Here is a 22,224-nt window from a genome sequence, read left to right as displayed (position 1 = left end):
ATGGAAAATCAGCTCCTTGGGTTTGACAGGTACTGAATCTGCTTTGCACTGCCAGCTTTTTGAGTAAAGGAAGCTTGAAGTGCAATCAGAAAGGTACTACTTTCCCAGCAGTGATTTAGAAACATTGTAGCTACTTGCACATGTAGGGACAGGAGGTGAATTGAAGGCAAGAATGAGACTTAGATCTAAACTTTCAATTCCACTGCACACCTAAACCAGATGTAACCAATTCATCCTCCTAGAGCGGCAATTAGTAAACGTCAAATCTCAATATAACCCAAATAGCAAATGACAGTCATAGTGCGTAGTAAAATCTCCAGTAACTGGAGGCAATATATTTGGTTTCCAGCCCTTAGAAGCCTCAGAAGATTTTGTAAGAAAGACTATGTAATACTGATTTCCTTAGATGCTATTAAGTCAGTTTTCAGCTGAGATCAGCACATTCACAAACTCATGATGGCTAATGTGAAGACTGGCAATTGAAAAGGAATGGGCAGTGCTTGTCCTCAATACACCACCACAGTTTATTAAGGTAGGGTGTATTTTCTTGTCATTTGGAAACGGTTAGTGGGGAAGTTGATGCCACCTTTCAGAACTCAACTGCTTAACGATGGTGCTTGTGAGAGATGACATTTGCTGTAATCAGCATAACAGCTGAAGAGCAGTGACGAGTTCCAAGAAAAGGAAACATGAGTTTCCTTTCTCTTTGCTGATCAAATAGAGCAGCTTCTAGCTGAAACTCTGAAATATTCTATACTTTGTGCCTCTCTGCTATGAGGTCTTTATTGTTTTTCATGTGGAATTATGGAAATTTTGTCTATAATGTAGTATTCTTTTTAGTGTATATTTAAAATGCACATTATGTTTTCAGTACCAAATGATTTTTTTTTTTTTCTCGACATGATGATATTCTCTTAGATGGCCCTATGTGTAGCCTGTGCATAAGTACCAGTATAGAAAACATAACCAGTTTTCTAACTTTTTTTGCCACAGTCTAGTGGTTTTCTTCATTACTGTCAGCTCAGAAAGGGAAAACTTTGTTTCCCTGTTCTCTCATAATCTTCTTCAACAGTATGCTGTCTCAGTATGTTGTCTTTGTGGTCCTCTTCCAGCATTTTTTGCATCATCTTTCCACTGCTATTAAATGTATTAACACCATTCTCAGAACTTATTGCTTCATGCTGTCCATATCACTTTCTTAGCAATACTCATGATCTTTGAATATTTAATTTTCAGTAAATGTATCTTATTTTTCTAATAATTTTCCAGACAGACCTATATTCATAATTACTGTCTTAAAGACAAGATGCTATATTACATTCAGTCAAAAAGTTTCCTAATCACTTTCTCTCTTCTCTTTTTAACCTATTGCAACACTGAGACATTTGGAAAACAGTGCTAGTGCTACAGTAGCTTCCACACCTATGCAGGTTCATTTGTTTCCTTATTGTAATGCTAATGCATATGCCTGTGATGATATTTGCTTCTCCAAATCAAGAATATATTCATAAAGTAATTCTAACTAGCTGGATTGGTTCCTTGACTCAAGTTTGACAACTGCCTTCACCCTGTTATATTTAACAACTAATTAAAATCCACATATATAAAGAGATACATATATATACATATTAATTTTATTTGCCTATATATATGTACATGAACGCACACACATACATATACATAAATTCTAAGTGAAAATAACCTTCAATTGCCCTGCTAATGCTCATAAAGAAACACATGGGTATTTGTTAAGTGAATTTAAGTATGCCTTTTTTTTTTTTTTTTTTAGTGTAATAGGATGAAGACAGCAGTCGAAAGATTAACTTGAAATGTTGCCAATGATGATGGAAAAGTCTATGGAAAATTTTGTTTACATAGACAAAGGTGTAAAATCAAAGGGTTCACATGCATTTTTGATACTAATTTTAATAGGTATTTGATACTGTATATACACTATACATATTAGATTTGATATACTATATATACTATATATATTAGATTTTGATACTAATACCTAAGTGTGAGAAAGACATTAACCAACCAGGTAATATGAGACTGTCAATGAATGAACTTCGAGACTATCAGTTGATTCAGTTTGCTCCAAGTTCTGCTGCTAGCCTGCTCCATAACCCTGTGCAAATACTTTTTTATGCCTTCACTTGGACAACAGAATTCATGCATTTTTAGAACATTAATGGATAATTCCATAAAGCATAACAATCCCATTCCCCCTTTTATAGTAAAATGAGATGCAATCTGAAGAAAAATTATATATACATATATGTATGTACATACATGCATTGAAGAGGTTAATTTTAAAAGATTAGGCATGATCTTACTTTTAGCAAACACTCTAGCTCCCTTTGACTTCAGAAAAAGCTGCCTATTTTGAGGCAGCAAGGTACTCCCTAAAGAAAACCTACTGAGAATTCTTGAGCTAGAATAATGCACAGCAACCATACAATTAAATACAGTTGAAATGAGAATTATAAATAAAACAAACTCCAATTTTCTTTTTCTTACCTGCTGGTTTACGGGAAAATTCCTGTTGATTTTTTTTATCTATAAAAATGAATAAAGAAATAGATTAATATTCAGTCATTACATAAAAAACAACTAAACAAAAATAAACACCATTGGATTTTAGACACATACACCAGATCCTTCCTAATTATGTATAAAAAAAAAAAAGAATAAAATCTGCATTAAAGAGGTTGAAAACTTTGTCAAGCTCATGTGCATAATGGGACATTTCGGTCACTATGTAGTTCATTCCACTGGTCAGAATACTGGAAAAGAGAATACATGCAAAATTATTTATGACTTCTATAAAACCACATCTTTTGCTTTTATCTGATAAGAATCATAGAATTGTTAGTGTTGGAAGGGTGCTGGAAGCCATAACTTAAATTGGAGTATTTAATTATGTAAGTAACTCAGAACAACTTACTGCCATCTACCAAAGTCATCAAGCTTTAAGCAAATTTCTTTCCTTAGAAAGTTAGGGAAAATTGGTCTGGAATACCTTTTGAAACATCCCTTACTTTACCCTTCTTATCCTAGGTGAAAATCAAGAGTGCAAAGTCAGTTTTGATAATTATTCAAGTAATTTTTTTTCTTTAAACATTCAACAATACCCCTTGGTAAAAAGAAAAAAACAGCATGAGGCTCCTGATTGATCAGGAGTTTGTATTTAGCCCTATAGATCACTGACTCCATCTAAATAAACATTGCCAGCTTTCTGACACAGAAGTGTCCAATACAAGCAGAATTAAGTGTGGAACATACCCATTCTTATCATTACTTAAACAAAAATGTTCCTTATTTTAACCATACTCTCTGAAAGCTTTTGAGCAAGGCTAGTAAATCCATGTGCATTTATGACAGACACTTAATACCCAGAATTTACTTTTTTCTCTCTTATGTTAACTTTTCACAGTTGTTTTTGTAGCTATTATTTTATTCAGAGCAGCCCTGCAGAGAAGGACTTGGGGATGGTGGTTGATGAGAAAATGAACATGAGCTGGCAGTGTGCGCTCACAGCCCAGAAAGCCAACCGTATCGTGGGCTGCATCAAGAGGAGCGTGACCAGCAGGTCAAAGGAAGTGATCCTGCCCCTCTACTCTGCTCTCGTGAGACCTCACTTGGAGTATTGTCCGATAAACTCTTTGCATTCTTCATGCAAATACAAAAGAAGTCTCTAAGTCTGTCACTGACATTCCACAATTTCACTATCAAAGGATAATTTTCACTGACAAGAACATACTAGCAAGCATTTTCAGCTGGTTTTCAAACGTACCCTGAATAAAAAGCGCCTGAACAACATTTCTCCCTTCTTGCATGTACATCAGCTTCAGTCGATGTAAGTTAAGGAGAAACACTGGAGGAGTTAGGACGTTCAGTGAACAAAATATGAAAATAAAATCAATCCACACTTCAGAAGGTAACAATTACCTTATATGAGCTCTTAAAAGAAAAGGTGAAGGCAAACCACAAGTTTTTGTCAGAAAAACAGAGATTTCAAGACTTCTGGGATTTATTCCTAAATCCAACATGAAATACTCCAGCATGATAAATCCCTTTTTGTGTTAGTAGGTGCTATTAAAATCATTGTCAAAACTGTGTATTTTCTTCTAGTTTAAGCAAAGACTGCATCCAGTACCATGAAAAAAATGCATTATGAAGGAACATTTACTATGCTAAATGAAATACTGGAAACATCTTTTTAGTGGCAAGTTAGAGTTACATATTAAATACTTTGGTAATATTTTTGTTTACTTCATGTATCGAGATTAAATTTTTTTAACAGAAAAAAAGTACATTAGGAGCCCAGTGTACTTTTAAATGTTCCTGTGAAATGTTTAAATGCATAATGCAAACTTAATTTTCTCATTTCTCAGATTTCCAGCTCTTTTTTTTTTAAGCATGGTCAAAACACCTACATTGTTCTAACTATTGTTACTTTGATGAATTAAAATAATCATGGGGTTTTTTTTCAGGTAATATGGTGATAATTTTTTGAAATGCATTATTTTTAATTGCAGTATAGTTTGCAAACTGCATTACAGGTGTTCAGCTCTATCAGAAACTGAAAAACATTAAGTGTGATTAGTTTTAGGAAGATTGCAAATGGTTATCATTCACATGTATTAACACTGGATGTTACATGAAAAAAACCCAAGAAAAAATTCTACAATAAAGGAGCAGAAGTCACTGATCTTCAAGATTATGAGATACAGTGTCTGAGAACACAGAAAGAAAAACATTAGCCAACATTGTTCTTCCCAGCATGTTACAAAATAGAATAAAATTTAACCTACAGATGATCCAGATCCACAAAGAATATCCATCCAATCCTTAAGAATAAAAACCCATCCAATCCTTAACAATAAAAATCTAAAAAGAAAAATTTTTCACAACTAGAAGGAGAAAAATACATCTTCTGTTACTTGAAATTATTAGCTAAAGGAGAAATGTTCTTTCAGTCTTCCATATCGTTACTGAACTCATTGTAATACTCTTACTCATTAAGCACAATCACAGCACACAATGTTATGCAACTAATGCATATGGATAATGTTTGTTTTCATCAGAGAACCCCAATATGATACTTTGCAAGCATATACGCACATAACCTTTAACAATCTGACAGATACTACAGTAAGAAAGAAAGGCAGGTGCTCTGCAAGTATTCTTTAGAAAGATGTATTTATCCAAGCAATAAAAATCAGGAGTGGCATAAAAGGAGACAAAAGAAGTTAGTAAATAAATTTGTTTTGTTCTGAAGGCACGGACACACAAAGCATGATGGAAACTGAACTGCAGCTATCAAGAACTACCTGTTTCTACTTCATGTTCAAAAAACAGTTGCTGAGGTGCGAAATTCTGTTCTGGTTGATCTTTTGTGAATGCAGATTAGGAAAAAAAAACCCCAAACATCCAAGAACACCATGGAGAAAATAGTTTGGTATTTGGTAATCACCTAAATGTAAAAGGAGGAAATAGGCATCAAATATAAGGTCTCTGCAATATATTGCATCTGGCATGGGCAAGTGATGTTGACCTGAGACTAATAATGTAAGAATATATTTTAGCGGAAGCTATCATAAAAGAATTTTGACATGGTTTTGAAATGTTTTTTTACATGATAACATGCCTGGTTTTTGACATGGTTTAGTGATGGACTTGGCAGTCCTGGGGTAAAGAGTGGACTTGATGATCTTTTTCAACCTAGTTGATTCTATGATTCTATATTTAACTGTGACAGGGGTATAAACATATATGACTAGATATATTTCAAAAATTCACCTGGCCAAATATATTAGGACACCATAGGCATGAAGAATACTGGACAACAAGACAATATGAAGTGAGACATCAAGAGTGCACCATGGCCGAATTCAGTTAATTGTGTGCACTAGATGTTGTCACCACAGATGGGTAGTTTTCACAGTGATGTCTGTGCCTGTTCTGCAGAAGAAACAAATGAGAATATGAAACACATCACTCTACAGCAGGGTGAGCAGATGAACTGGCATTAGCTTAAGGTGTGTGCAAGGATTGCAAAATTTTATATTTTATTTTATTTTATTTACATTTTTATTTGTGTCAGAGAAGCAGTAATACATAAGAATACCCTTCTGTACTATTACTCTTTTGTGTGACTTGTACCCTATTCTGCAACGCAGCTGATTAAGCTTACAAAAACTGGATTTTAAATGTTGAAATTCAGTTGAAACTTAACTGAATTGTTCATTCCTCTGAGAGATACTATTTCAGATGTTCTTTGAGCAAATAACATTGTGATAACTATTTTCAGTTTCCATAAGAGGATTTTAAAGTGTAATCTCAAACCTGCTATTTATTAAGGGTCTGTTTGACCTTTTTTACCTATTTATTTTAATGAAATTTTCTATTCCAATGTAATCACAAGATCCTCATGAGATGATGAGAAAATGTGGCTTTCAGTGAGCACACACCACCGTAAGGACTCTCAAGGGCAGTATGATCTAAACATAAGGGCACTGATTCTAGTTTTTTCAAATTCTTAAGAATTTAAATAGAAGCAGTCATATGTTTGAAAACTCTGTGTCCCAAGCTTGCTTTAATCCTATCGCCTTAAAATACTGTACTGTAAATGAGAGGCTCACAGTTCTAATGTGATACTGTGAAAGACCACATTAGATTAATGACAGTGTGAGTCTCAGGTACCACAACTGCTCCTCTGCAACAAGCAATAATATAGTAGGTATTACTGTTTGACAGGGGCTATTCCCTCAGAGAACCTACAGGAACAGCCAAGACTGAAAAGCATCATTTGGAATAAGCTGGCAGTTCCTGCTCCGTATTTTGTTGACTTACACAGTAGATCAGACTCTCCCACATTTTCACATATGATTTGATCTATCATTTTCTTGCAGCATGTAGTTGACACATAACTTTGCAGGTCTCCTTCGTTATCGTGTTTTCAAATTATAAAAGAACTCTTTATTATTTTATTTATACTAGCCATATGGCTGGATTTCACCAATTTTTGACTCTAAAGGCTTCTCAATCTTTTTTTTTTTTGCATTACATAACTGCTGATTTACATTCACAAACAGCTAATTAAAATATAATAGCTTGACAATAATGTAGATTTATTAAGTAGTTCGTCTCGCAGATTAATGCAATTCCTGCCATTAGGATGTTAAGTGACAGCAAACAGGTAGCAAGTTCATTACTATTTGGAGCACTTTGGAAAAAAACATGAATTGATGCTGTGATAATCTTATGTTAATGAATAAGAAAGAGTCTATAACTCACATTTGGAATTATTAGTTGGTTACTCTTATTTTCTGTCCTTGCTAGGTTTTTGTTTTCTAAGTGTGACAGATAAATTGTGGTAAGGTGGTATTTTGTTATCCAAGAGTATATGTGCACAGAAAAAAGCAGGTAATCAGAGAAAATTTCAAAGAAGCATACAACAGTCCACACAAAATACATTATATCTTGGTGGATGCATTCAAATTGATGTACAACTGCCTATAGAGTGAATGAAGGAATTCTTGGTGTTGGTTTTACAAGCTGTAGCAGATCTTAGAGTTTAGGCTGAAAATCCATATAAGCTATAATTTGCAAAGTGATCTGTCAATGTGTTCTGGAGAATATGGCAGCATAGAAACTACTTTGTGAAACAATTATGTTACTTCCTGACCTATCAGGGATGATGCCATTCAGTATTGTCTGTTGATCACATTTTACCAGCTAAATGGTTCAAAAGCTGGAAATATTAGGACTATTGTCATGATTTCTAGCATTTCATGCCTAACTTGAATTTTTTGTAAAGCTAGATGCACTGGATTGCAAATGCACTCAGCCTGAATGACCTCAGCATAAAGTTTCTTGAAGAAAGAAAAGGGAAAACCAGAATATATGAACATTCATATAGAGAAGAGGCTTGATACAACACTGAATAATGTATAAGCATAAACTTGACCTCTGCTTTGGAGTCTGTTCCTATAGATACCTGTAAGCTGAATCATTCTCACTATGGTTTCTAGATGAGAACAAAAGTGAGAAGCAAGATGAAATACATTTCAACTTCTACAATAAATGTTGTAAAATGTCTCTTAAGAGTAAAAAAAAAAAAAAACAAAAAACAAAAATAGACCAAATACTTTTAAACAGTATAGACAATTAAGACACAATAGGCATAATTCAGGAAGTCCCTAATCATCTGACTGAAGAGGTTCTAAAGTAGCAGCTGGCTAGAAAGGCAAAGGGAAATATAATTATACTTTTGCTACCACTAGACACATCTTTGTTCTGGTTCAATATTAGCACTTAAAGTTCTCATGGATCATCTCAAAACATAGAATCATAGAATAGTTAGGGTTGGAAAGGACCTTAAGATCATCAAGTTTCAACCCCCCTGCCATGGGCAGGGACACCTCACTCTAAACCATGCCACCCAAGGCCTCATCCAACCTGGCCTTGAACACCACCAGGGATGGAGCATTCACAACTTCCCTGGGCAACCCATTCCAGTGCCTCACCACCCTCCCAGTAAAGAATTTCTTCCTTATACCCAATCGAAACTTCCCCTGTTCAGGTTTTAACCCGTTACCCCTTGTCCTGTCACTACAGTCCCTAACGAATAGTCCATCCCCAGCATCCTTGTAGGCCCCCTTCAGATACTGGAAGGCTGCTAGGAGGTCTCCACGCAGCCTTCTCTTCTCCAGGCTGAACAGCCCCAACTTTCTCAGCCTCTCTTCATACGGGAGGCGCTCCAGGCCCCTGATCATCCTCGTGGCCCTCCTCTGCACCTGTTCCAACAGTTCCATGTCCTTTTTATGTTGAGGACACCAGAACTGCACACAATGCTCCACATGAAGTCTCATGAGAGCAGAGTGGAGGGGCAGGATCACCTCCTTCGACCTGCTGGTCACGCTGCTTTTGATGCAGCCCAGGATACGGTTGGCTTTCTGGGCTGCGAGCGCACACTGCCCGCTCACGTTCATTTTCTCATCGACCAACACCCCCAAGTCCTTCTCTGCAGGGCTGCTCTGAATCTCTTCTCTGCACAACCTGCAGCTGTGCCTGGCATTGCTCCAACCCAGGTGTAGGACCTTGCACTTGGCATGGTTAAACTTCATCAGGTTGGCATCAGCCCACCTCACAAGTGTGTCAAGGTCCCTCTGGATGGCATCCCTTCCCTCCGGCGTATCAACCGAACCACACAGCTTGGTGTCATCAGCAAACTTGCTGAGGGTGCACTCAATCCGACTGTCCATGTCACCGACAAAGATGTTGAACAAGACCGGTCCCAACACCGATCCTTGAGGGACACCACTCGTTACCGGTCTCCAGCTGGACATTGAGCCATTGACCACAACTCTGTGTGTGCGGCCATCCAGCCAGTTCTTTATCCACTGAGTGGTCCACCCATCAAACTGATGTCTCTCCAATTTAGAGACAAGGATGTTGTGTGGGACAGTGTCGAATGCTTTGCACAAATCCAGGTAGTTGATGTCAACTGCTCTGCCCCGTCCATCAGTTTCGTAGCCCCATCATAGAAGGCCACCAAACTGGTCAGGCAGGATTTCCCCTTAGTGAAGCCATGCTGGCTGTCACCAACCACCTCCTTGTTTTTCATGTGCCTTAGCATGCCTTCCAGGAGAATCTGCTCCAAGAGTTTGCCAGGCACAGAGGTGAGACTGACTGGTCTGTAATTCCCCGGGTCATCCATTTTCCTTTTCCTGAAAATGGGGGTTCTATTTCCCTTTTTCCAGTCGTCGGGAACTTCACTTGATTGCCATGATTTTTCAAATATGATGGACAGTGGCTTAGCAACTTCATTCTCCAGCTCTTTCAGGACCTGCGGATGGATTTCATCAGGTCCCATGGACTTGTGTACGTTTAGGTTTTTAAGATGGTCTCGAACCAGATCGAATCAGATCCTCTCCTACAGTGGGCCTAGGGTCTTCATTCTCACAGTCCTGTATCTGCCTTCCAAGACTTGGGTGGTGCAGTCAGAGCCTTTGCCAGTGAAGACCGAGGCAAAGAAGTCATTAAGAACCTCAGCCTTCTCCAAATCCCGGGTAGCCAGTTCTCCCGATATCTTCTGGAGGGGGCCTATGTTGTCCCTAGTCTGTCTTTTATTTGCTATTTTATGTCCCTAGTCTGTCCCTAGTCTGTCTTTTATAGGGATGCCTATAGAATCCCTTCCTGTTATCCTTCACATCCCTAGCCAAGTTTAACTGGGCCTTAGCTTTCCTAACGTGGTCTCCAGCTTCCCAGACAACTTCCCTGTATTCTTCCCAGGCCGCCTGTTCTTGCTTCCACCTTTTATAAGTCTTGTTTCTCCTTTGAGTTTTCCTGGGCAGCTCTTTATCCATCCAAGGAGGTCTCCTGGCCTTCCTGCTGCACTTCCTTCTAGTTGGGATGCAACACTCTTGAGCTTGTAGAAGGTGATCCTTGAATAACAACCAACATCCAGAAACCAAAAGCTTTCCTCTGAATCCTACTTATAAGCAGAGGAAGAAAGGCCTGAGATAATTTTGAAGTCTCATCTGGAAAGCAGTCCTTCAAAGCATTCTTCAAACTTTTTAAATTCTTGTACTGACTGGCTTTGTATTAGCCAGCTGTACAAAGTATACAGAGAGCCCACATGTTTTGGTGAGCTCTCATACATGCAGGTATTTGATAAATTCTTTTGGAGAAAACAAAGGATGGCTACTAAGACTGAGGAATGTTCCCCCAAAAAACAAACTGGCTGAATACAAATTCTTCCTAAAGGGGTCTTGAACTGATGCATGGAAAAAATCAAGATTTGTATATTGAGGCCATCTGAACTGTGATTGAAAACCTACATATCATCAAACCTCTTTCACTTCCTTTCTCAGGGAAAAGAATTCAGGGATGCACTGAATGCTACCAGCACAGCAGTAACAGATGGATATTACAAAGAAATACCAGATTTGTGACTATTATATGAAAGTATAGTGCAAGCCCTAAGGACAAAAGCACAAAACCTAGTCTTCACACATCTGTGATGTTCCAGCAGTAGGACTGGGATTACTTTTACTTAAATTAAAAAAAATAATAATAATAAAGGTTGACTTGGCAGATATATGACTTCACTTAATGCTGCAATATTTAACACCTATTACTAGGTTTGGACATTACCTTAATGATAATATTGCTCCTGTGCTTCTTTAAAGAAGATACTTATGCTACGAACATCACAGTTTCACAAAAATGAATCTCCGTAATTAAAATACCAGCAGCAACATGCATATTATTAACGACAACAGTAACAACTGATACCCAGTCCCTAGGAAAACTATTATGGTTCCATCTGAAAGTGAGAAACATACTCCTCTCTCTACTGAAGATTTAGTAGAAAGACTGTGAACAATGAGAATTGAAAAAATACATATTAAAAAAAAAAAAAAAAAGCCTGGAAGGAGATACAAGAAGCATTGCTTCAGATAACGAAACACAACTGGTTAATTGTGGTTTATATCACAATAGTGGTTGCTCATTGGAATATTATTACTGCAGGATCAATCACACTAAGAGTAAAAAAAGCTGCTGTAGGTAATAATCAGTTAACATATCATTCACAAAATAGTGAAATGTATTCCTCTTGAGCACCTCTTAAATTTGCAACTTAAAACAATTTTACTATCCACCAAAGAAAACCAGTTTGCAATAGGAATCTATCTGAATGCTTCATCAGTATTCATATCCATTTTAATTCTTGTTAAGAAAACATAAATAGATTCCTGAGTAAAGATGTAGCATACCTAGCATCTCTCAATCCAGTCTTCCTTTGAAGATATTGAGGACTTCTACTGAAATATAACTTCCAGATTCCTCCAGCTAAACTTTTAAAATTAATTCTATGTCACCTGTACTCAAAATACTGTAAATATAAATTCCATAGATCTTCTATAGCTGGACATATTAGACTCTAGAAGCTATAAGATGCATCTGGAATACATATTTTATTCTTTTTCTCTGAATTGCAAGTATTCAAGGAAAATTTTGTTGAAATTAAATCCTATTTTTCAATAATGCTTTACTCAGCTGTTGCTATTTTCTTCTTCTACGCAATAGTGATTAGGACTTGTGTTGAAAAATAAAAGAAATTCTAAACTTTCAAAACTTTCACTGCTAGTGAAAAGATCATGCTCGATCATTAGATCAAAAGATCATGGAAGATCATGCTTGGCATTACAAATCTACAATTCATTTCCACAGGCTACCATTGACTTATTGTGGGATCCTAAACTTCCAAACTTCACTACATGAGTTAGTTTTAAACAGCATGCTTGAGTTATTATACTTCAGTTTAGTTTGACTCAGAACACAGCAAAATAACATTTAAAATTCAGAATATGGTAGGAGAAGCAGGTCATAATGGCTGCTTTAGTAGATGACAAAATGCAAAAGAAGCATTTACATCCTCAGCACATTACTAGGTCAAAACACCAACACCTCAGCACTTCAAGATATATGCACTTGTAAAAAACCCTGAGGTTAAGGCAAAGAAAATAACTAGATTTTGAAGTACAAACCAGAGTGAAGAAAACCCTGGGTCACTCTTCTTCAGAAAAGCATATCAATGGCACAAATCTGTCTGTACAAACACTCATAAGAAATGCCAGAATATACAACTGTTGAAGAGAAATTAATCTTATTATACAAGAGTGCTAAATACAGTTAAAAAATATCATTGATCTAGTCAGAAGTTGTATGGTTTTTTGTTTTTTTTTTTTGAGGTGTGTTAATCTCTTTCAAAGTTGATATAGTTTACAAGGGAAAATGTAGTATACAAGACTGACATTTACTTAACATTTGTGCTTATGAAACTTGGACAACGGGAAACAAGACAATATAGACAAAAACAAGGCTGGGTGTTTTTATCATTTGGAAAGTATTCACACAAAGATTTTGGTAATTTATAGCAGCTAATAAAGTAGTTAAAATCAGGAAGGAAAAATAAAATCTAAAAATGAATATGTACTGGATGTGTCTAGTGTTAGTGTGACACTGCATGTGAGGTGATGAGACTGGTATTTAACAAGGATGGGTTTCAATAGGAATACTTATCTAAACACAAATATTCAATCAGATAGTTGATTATCTGGTTTAGATGGTTAACTAACAGGTCTGCAGATCTTAACCCTCTGTCCACCAATTATTACTGCAGAATAAGCGACCCCATACCATTCTTCTAGCAGGAACCGGATTATTAAATTCTTAAAAATTAATCTAGATGTCTCTCCTGGTTTAAAACATCAGATTTTATACTTTATTATTTCTCAAAGAAATGAAATAATGTAAGTAACTCCAATTTCAATTTTTCTTTTCACTTACAATTTAATTACAACATAACATTTAGACAATATAATACCTAGGATATAGTGTTTACTTCTGGAAGTTTTGAAAAAATGCCAAAAAATAAATGGAGGAAAAGCTTAAGTATAATGGTAACCACTCTGGCTTATCTGACTATTTCTGAATGCAGTTTCAAGCACTGATATGAATATGTTCATACTGTGATAATACGAAAGAATAGAAACACATGGCTGAAATGGAACTCTAAAGATAAAGCTGTCTGCCCAACTCATTTGTACAGTCCTGTCACAATGGCCATCTCAATGCCTTGTGAGCCAGTTTATTATCAAGTACAGCTCCACTTAGCACTGGAAACTTTCCTTGTATCAAAACAGACTCTTTCTGGTTCCATTTTAAGCCAATTACTTCTCATGTAATCCATTACAGAAACAAAGAGGGGACGTCTTGGTTTTTGTGCAGCTTTTCTAAATTGAAAGAGTATTCTTTTCTTCAGGCTAAGTAGTCCTATTTCACCCTGTATTTCCTTGCAAGTTCATGCTATTGTCAAAGAAGCCAAAGCCCTCTTTGCTGACACTGCTTCTGCATACAAGCATTTTTCCTGCATGATGACGAGGATTGACTAGCACATTACAACAGCTCTGGCCCCTCAGCCTTCCTCCATGAGTCTCATAGTCACTTTTGATCTGCTTACAGTCACACTGAAATTGGTCATGGCTGCACAAATGAGCAGTCCCAGATAATTGTCATTTGGCTAGATGGCTTTAGCAATATCCCTCAGATTTAAGCTCCTGGAAGACAGAGGCTTCCCACAATATTACATCCATTCACTGGACTGAATTTTTCATTGCAGGAGTGAGTCACTCATGGACAATACATCTCTTCCTCGTGGGAAGGGTGATCATTAATCTCACAGCTTTTCCAGCCTGCCAGGTATTAATTTTATTTTTAATCCACTCTCATTAGGCTTGAAACTTTTATTACTGAGGGCAGCACTGTAATGCATCACTGTCTGAGTAGGGACCATTTCCCTATGAAGATCTGTAAGCAGAAACCTCTTCTTAGCCAGATTCTCTCTGTTCTCACTAGGTGCAGTTGTGGATCTTCCTGGCTTGTTGCCTATCATCCTATCCACACCCTCCAATCCCACATTAGTCATATGGCTCTTTGTCTTTTAGGTGACCCTCCTGCCAATCTGATCTTTTCACTCTGACTTGGCTGAAACAGAATGAGAGGCAGGCAGCTGAAGACTGCAGCTAAACCTGTTTTGTTCTGATGCTTTCAGTTTATCAGCAGGCTTCTGACGTTTCCCATGAAGAGTTCACAGTTTGCCAAGTTTGCGTTATTTCAGTACTCCTCATTTCAGTAGAGAGAAAATTTGCAGTTCATACTCTGGTATCCAATATGACAAAGGGGGTAGTAAAACGGCAGACGAAATGATACATTTTACACAATTGTATATAACACATGAGACAATTAACCCTCTTGACAGAACCTAATGTCCCATAGAAATGTAGCTAGTGATTTTAAAAATACATTTAATATTTATACCATAGTATATCTGTCTAAATGAATTCCTGATGGCAAAGTTCAATAAACTGGCTGGGTGCCAGTGGCATAGGCAAATTCCTTTACCTGAGGCAATGAAGCTAAAGAGGTTTCCTGTAGTCTTTACAGGTATTATATTTTCCACCACCCCACTACCAACCCAAGTTTGTGTAAGTGGATTAAAAATAAAACTATAGGAACACCTAGTCTTTGCTGTACTGTGTCACATTTCACTTTTTCTGTCTAAAAGAATTATATACTTTTATTCTCTTGGAGCTCTCAGGAAGAACAGCGATATTTATGAGACAATTTGGCTGACAGCACCAGACAAAAAACTGCTTGCAAGCTAAAAAAAAAAAAAAAAAACAACAAAAAAAACCCCAAGCCCCGTATTACATTACTTCAATACTTCTTTCGACACAAGATGAAATAGCTGTTGAGACATTAGGTTCACATAATAATGAACTAGGTATTAACACAATTTCCAAATTTTGAGATTAAAAAAATAAATATTTTCATGTCACTGTGAGATAGGCATAAAAACCTTAGTTTTTTTTCATTACTTGTTTCTTCTCAAGGCTCACAATTCATCTGTACAACTAATATTTTTTATTTCACTTGAAACACTTAAAATTACTTTGCAGTACTTTTATATTGAGAGGTCATGTACTCATATTTTGTAAAATATGTCTAGTCCCTCCTCCTTATACACAATGAGGCTTACTATACTTTGCATTCAGGTCAATCACAGACTCACTCTAGCACTGTATTTTAGGCTTTGAGCTGGTTTTCAGTGAGAAACTCTTCTGCAATAAACCTGCTGCTTTGCCATAAGTAGGAAAAACCTGACACTTCTTAACCTTCTTTCTCTTAAGAAGCTGCTGAGCCATTAACTTGAAAAGTCTTGAATTTAGCTCCCTTCTAAAGAATGCAATTCCTTCTACTTATCTCAAATCTCACCTCATAACTAAGAATTTACTATTAAAATACTAAGCAAAAATCCTCATAAATATGGGTTTTCTCAAGTATTTTCTGGTATTTGTGAAAAGGAATGCTCAAATACTGAGCACTACGGTCATACACAAGAAAGATGTGTGTATCTGTGGGACCATGGCTGAAAAGCAGGCCAAGGGGTAGAGTATATCAAAGTACCAAAAAGGGTATGGTAAAGTTTTTTGAAGAAACTTTTTTTTTTTTTTTAAGATCGTAAATACTGAACTACATTTGAAAACTATTTAAATTTTGACCATAATAATGTTCATTGACATTGTAGCAACTGATTATATATTTTTCTTGCCTTGTATATGACCTTGTAATCCTGAAAGAGAATTGAATAATTCAGCATCAAGAGCATTTCCCCCTCATGAATTACCAATTTCTTGGCAATAAGAATGACTAAGATGAGCGCTGAGGTTACTACAAGTAAATTTAAAGATGAGTTTTGCTTTAATGTGCATTTCAGACTTGCCTATAAGGAAACTATGAACTTTTATTGAATTTCATTGGATTACACTGGGCTAGATATAATCTTTGAAAATAATTTTTCAACAGAAAACAAAAAAAAGGTAAAACAAATTTCAAATTCCTTTAAACATGACATATTCCTGCATGAGTGAGAGTTCTCACATGGAATAAAAGTTCAAGAAGCATTTTTAAGATCTTTCATTGAAAATGCATCTGTCAATAAATTTCAGAACAGCAAATCACTGTCTAACTGCATTTCAACAGTAAAAGAGATTGTTTAGTCAGAAGTATAGATTTTTGCTATACCAATAGTTCTTGTAGTCCAAAGCAAAACATGACCTTATAAGCTAATAAATGCAAATAATAACATTTCATCTTTTCAAGGTATCAACATGTGTCATATTCTCTAAGTTTCAGCAATAAAAAATCAGTATCAAAGGAAGAATCATGCATATAACACTCAAAGTATTTGAAGAAATTAAACAAATCATTAATTTTCCCACAATGCCTTCTCTCATTACTCTAGTAAAGTTTTAGTTATCAGTCACAGACATTATCTTTCCTGAAAGAAAAAGGAATGGCACACATATGTTCAGAAAATTACTACAGCAGTATAGTTAAAAGAAATATACGGAAACACATTATTCAGCAAAGGTATAATGAACAATGAGGTAATGGGTATAAGAACACAAAAGCTGTAATTTGCAACAAGTGAAATGCGTATGTCAAGCTGCAACAAAAATAGATGATGTATAATGGGTAAAATTGTATGTAGTTACATTGTTATATATTGTCATGATGTAGAAATTAGGCATATAAACTTGACATTATTATAATAACACTTAAAATAGTAATATATATCAGCATGGTGTGTTATTTGGAGAATTTAAACCTGAATAAAGCAATTAAGGAGCTGAATAATATCATGTCTATTCATAAAACAATCGGCTGCTGTGAAAGCATAAGCTCAAAGCAAAAGACAAAAATATCCCAAAGATAAATGAAGGCAGCAATTCTTAAATCAAATACAGAATTATTTTTTCGCTATGAATACTAACTGTTCTTAGCAGTAATTAGGTGGGTATTAACACATACAATACAATTTGCAGAAGATTTCATTTTTAGCTGGTCAGAACTGAATAAAATAGTAATGAAATAAAGTCATAGCTATGCAAAGAAACCATATTTATTGGGTGTTCTAAGCCACAGAGAATTTACTATTTCTACGTAATATTTATTTAATCTAGAATATTCCTGTATTCAGCAAATGGAAGTGTCTATTTAAAACCCTTCTCATTAATGTAATGTAGTCCCCTGTCTAGTCTCTTAACATGTTCCAACATTACTCAAGATTGTCACATAAATGGTGACAATCATCTGTTTACAACTCACCTTTCAAATAAATTCCAATCCAAAAGAGCACTCAATAATTTCACCTTCTTGTCACTGTCTACTAATAATTTTCTTTTCAATATGCAGTGAACCAATGCTTTTCTTGGCCTCCCTATTATCACTGGTGTATGTCAAAACCATTTCTTTTCATCATTACTGAGGAAATCTCTAGTCCTACCATATTTCTGGTTCTACATGCTCATGTGATACTTCCTGAGCCAAACCTTAATATTGAATTCTACTCTGCTATTTCTTTCCTCTGATTTAGGATAATTAAGAGTTCATCATTTAGCCAAGGCCTTTCTTGCACTTTTTTTTTTCCAGTAGACTAGTAAACAGAACAAAGACAAACACATATAGAGAACTGCTAAGAAGCTGATGACAGTGATAAAAAGAGTTGAAAATAGTCCCATGATTAGTAATAACTTTTCTTGTCTTCCAGTGCGTAGGACAGAATATACCAACATGCAAACAATATAAGATTTTATCTTTTTTTTAAGATGAAAGATTAATGTTTTTCAAATCCATGTCTATTCAAACCCAACACAACTCCCCTCCCAACCCAACATGCCTCAGAGTTGTAGTTCTGATCAGATAAAAACCTGACAATTGAAGCTACATGGGCTATTAATGCAGTGAGTTTATTTATTATTTGCTGATGACTTGGTCAAGATGAAAACTGCCTTCTAAGTCACTCCACTGTAAAGACTGAATGGTATTATAACCAGGAGCAAGTGGGAAGTTTCTATGAATCTGTCTTCAGGGTTTAAAAACACCCTAAAAAACAAATGCAAAAACAAATGCATAAGCTGCGATTTGTTGTGATTTGTTCTATGAACTTACAAAGGTAATGGGAAGAGGGTTTGCATCAGAAAGCTAAATAGAGGTCAGGCAGCTACAATCGCGGTCAACTAGATTTGGCCTGCAACGTATCCAGCTATGTAAATGGCAACTTAATTTACTGGTAGAACCATCTGCAAGCCCCACAGAGTTTTAGTTGCCATCCAAACCTAAGAAACTACTTTGTTTTTATTCATATTGCATACTATGGTTTCTTGACCTGCTCATTACCTTCTGAGATGAAAATGCTATTTATGGTTACGGCTTGGTAAATGATCGTGCTAATCTCCATATTGCTGCAGCAGGAGTAGCTAGCTTAATGAAGGTGCATGAATACTTTGCTGAATAGTCAGGAGAGGTATACTAACTCGTTTGCAAATAACTTTAAAAATAATCTGTTTGAAACAGCTTGTCAAGAGCCTTTCAGAATTTTGTTTGCTATAGTATTTAAAATTTATAGATTATGTTTATCCAGCAATATCAAGATCCATTTATGCTAAACTAGTGGAAAAGAAAATAATTCTGATGTTAAACATGCATACAGACTATGATTTCTCAATTATTTAAAGAGGAGCTGAAAAAAAAAATGTTTAGCTCCACAACTCCATGGATTGTGTCAGCCTGAGGACATATTTATTCTTGTGAAACACCTTATTCATGATGTAAAATAAAAAAAAAAAAAAAACAACTCTTTAAAATTAATATTTCTACCATTATAAAATGAGGCAAATATTTAAATAGAATGCACACATTATTAAAATATAAGTTTATGAGTGGCCAGTATTTTTCTGCCTGGAAAAAACCAAAACAAGTGGTAAAAATAATATACCCACTTCCTCTAAAAAGTGGATCATATAAGATCATGTAGAGTTGAATTATGCTGTTCACTGCTGAAAGCCCAAACATCTATGTAGTAATTGCTTACTTGTATAATATTTAATAATTGTAAAGCTTGTGCCCTTTAAAATTTGCTTAATATTAACATTTGCATTTCTATGACTCCTCTTAAAATAATAAACTTCAAGTGTTATTTTGCAGACATCTGGAGTATCTCAGGAAAATACAAGGAGAAAAAAGTTTGTGAAAACTCAGAATCCTGCATGGAAGTGACTAATAACATTAGTATGGCAAGATTTATGAAATTGTAAAACACATGCCTGAATGTCAATTCCTTTCTTCTCTTTGGCAGTACCTTTCTTCATGAATGGTCATGATTAAAATGATAGTCACAATACCATGGATATTTTCCAACAAAATCAGCCTTACTGAAAGTTTGGAGGATTAAACTTCTCATTTATTGTTCCTTCTAAGAGAGTTTAGATTATTAGATCATTTTGCTTCCATTATGTTTTAATTACCTCCCTTCTCCTCCATGAACGAGAATCCTCAGCTTATCTTTCCCATAATGCATGTATGAGGAAAGGAGTATTTTCTTCTTTTTGAATAGAATGGTAAAGCAACACAATAGATGCTAGGATTTCTTCTAAATCTACACAGCAGCTATAGACTGGTGTTCCAGTGAATGAGTATTAAGCATATCTAGAAATGCCCACTAAAACTTGTATTTACCCTATAGAATAATAAGGCTATTATTTTCCCCAGGTACATATGCACCTGGGAAGGTACAGCAACAGCCACAACGAATGGGAAGGCAAATAGGAAAAGGAAAACAACAAATATGTTCATTTACACACATTTACAAGGACCAGGTCCATTGCTTATCAAGAAAAAACAGAACATTTTGCATCAACCTGTCTTCCCCAAAGCAATGTGGGATAGTTTTGCAGTAATAATAATAGCACAAATTAAGAAGCTTCAGCACTCCAAAGTGGTGGGGACAAGTGCTCTGTGATGTGAGAGCACCTCAAAAGCATGGATTTTAATTTGATCTCAATATCTGAGAGACATTCTTGTTAGCTTTTAAAACTTTTGTGGATTGCAAAGGAAGATCGTAGACAAAAGAAAGGAAAAGGGTAAAGAAGACTTATCTAACCACAACATTTGTAAGTATAGAAAATCCTTAGTTGCTCATCTATATGGTGCTTGTTTTTTGCTGATCTTTCTCTATCATGGCAAACGACTGCAGAAGATGAGCTGACTCTTCCTGACTATATATAAACCCTATGTTCCCAACCTTTCAGTTGTGCTAAAAAAACTGTTTGGGGAATTGTACTTTATGGGATTAGTGAAATGATTTGGGTAAAAAAAAATCTGCAAAAATAAGAACATGTAGTATAAGGAGTGAAGTGCTTGTGTCCAATTTGGTCATGATAGCTAATACCAGAGTACTCATTGATGCTATGGGACATACTCAGGTTGCAGGAGATAAGCATGTATCTGCTGCACTTAACCAATACTCCAAATGGATGAATCCTACTGGACAGCCTGGATGAGAGCCCTACCTCCTGTTAAACAGTACTGGTGTGAATTCTACATGTGGCTCAAGGAATAGCAAAAAGAACTGGAGGAGGGAGCAGAGCCTCAGCCATCCTCTGTCTCTGGACATCCTTTGGCCGGGGGTAAGACAGATGGTACCACGTCTACAGGCTAAGTAGCATGGAAAGCTCCTGTCTCTCATGTCATAGAATCATAGAATCATAGAATCATAGAATCATAGAATAGTTAGGGTTGGAAAGGATCTTAAGATCATCTAGTTCCAACACCCCTGCCATGGGCAGGGACACCTCACACTAAACCATGTCACCCAAGGCCTCATCCAACCTGGCCTTGAACACCACCAGGGATGGAGCATTCACAACTTCCCTGGGCAACCCATTCCAGTGCCTCACCACCCTCCCAGTAAAGAATTTCTTCCTTATACCCAATCGAAACTTCCTCTGTTTAAGTTTGAACCCGTTACCCCTTGTCCTGTCGCTACAGTCCCTGATGAAGAGTCCATCCCCAGCATCCTTGTAGGCCCCCTTCAGATACTGGAAGGCTGCTAGGAGGTCTCCACGCAGCCTTCTCTTCTCCAGGCTGAACAGCCCCAACTTTCTCAGCCTCTCTTCATATGGGAGGTGCTCCAGTCCCCTGATCATCCTCGTGGCCCTCCTCTGCACTTGTTCCAACACTTCCATGTCCTTTTTATGTTGAGGACACCAGAACTGCACACAATACTCCAAGTGAGGTCTCACGAGAGCAGAGTAGAGGGGCAGGATCACCTCCTTTGACCTGCTGGTCACGCTCCTTTTGATGCAGCCCAGGATACGGTTGGCTTTCTGGGCTGTGAGCGCACACTGCCAGCTCATTTTCATTTTTTCATCGACCAACACCCCCAAGTCCTTCTGTGCAGGGCTGCTCTGAATCTCTTCTCTGCCCAACCTGTAGCCGAGCCTGGGATTGTTCCGACCCAGGTGTAGGACCTTGCACTTGGCATGGTTAAACTTCATCAGGTTGTCATCAGTCCACCTCACAAGCGTGTCGGGGTCCCTTTGGATGGCATCCCTTCCCTCCGGCGTATCAACCGAACCACACAGCTTGGTGTCATGGTAACTCTTTCAACCTGTAGGCTATTATGCTAAAGTACCCTCTTGCCATTTCCTATTAAAAGTGGGAAAGGTAGGTATTTAATTCAAGGAGACTGAATTACCCTCTGGAGATACCTGCATTCTTTATATGGTTAATGGGATAGAA

General features: G+C 36.6%; 1 protein-coding gene across 1 annotated transcript in view; it reads right to left on the bottom strand.

The window, feature by feature from the left end:
* SNTG1 (syntrophin gamma 1) overlaps positions 1-22,224 on the bottom strand; it is a gene marked incomplete at its 5' end in the record, with an annotated part of 149,827 nt that overhangs the window by 61,498 nt on the left and 66,105 nt on the right. Inside the window, one exon of the mRNA XM_080609708.1 lies at positions 2,524-2,562. Coding sequence (XP_080465834.1) covers positions 2,524-2,562 — 39 coding nt within the window. The remainder of the gene's footprint in view (positions 1-2,523; positions 2,563-22,224) is intronic.

The sequence above is a fragment of the Psittacula echo genome (genome assembly GCF_963264785.1).
Source record: "Psittacula echo genome assembly, chromosome: 2".
In the NCBI taxonomy this organism is placed as follows: domain Eukaryota; kingdom Metazoa; phylum Chordata; class Aves; order Psittaciformes; family Psittacidae; genus Psittacula; species Psittacula echo.
This window is presented reverse-complemented; position numbering and strand designations above follow the sequence as displayed.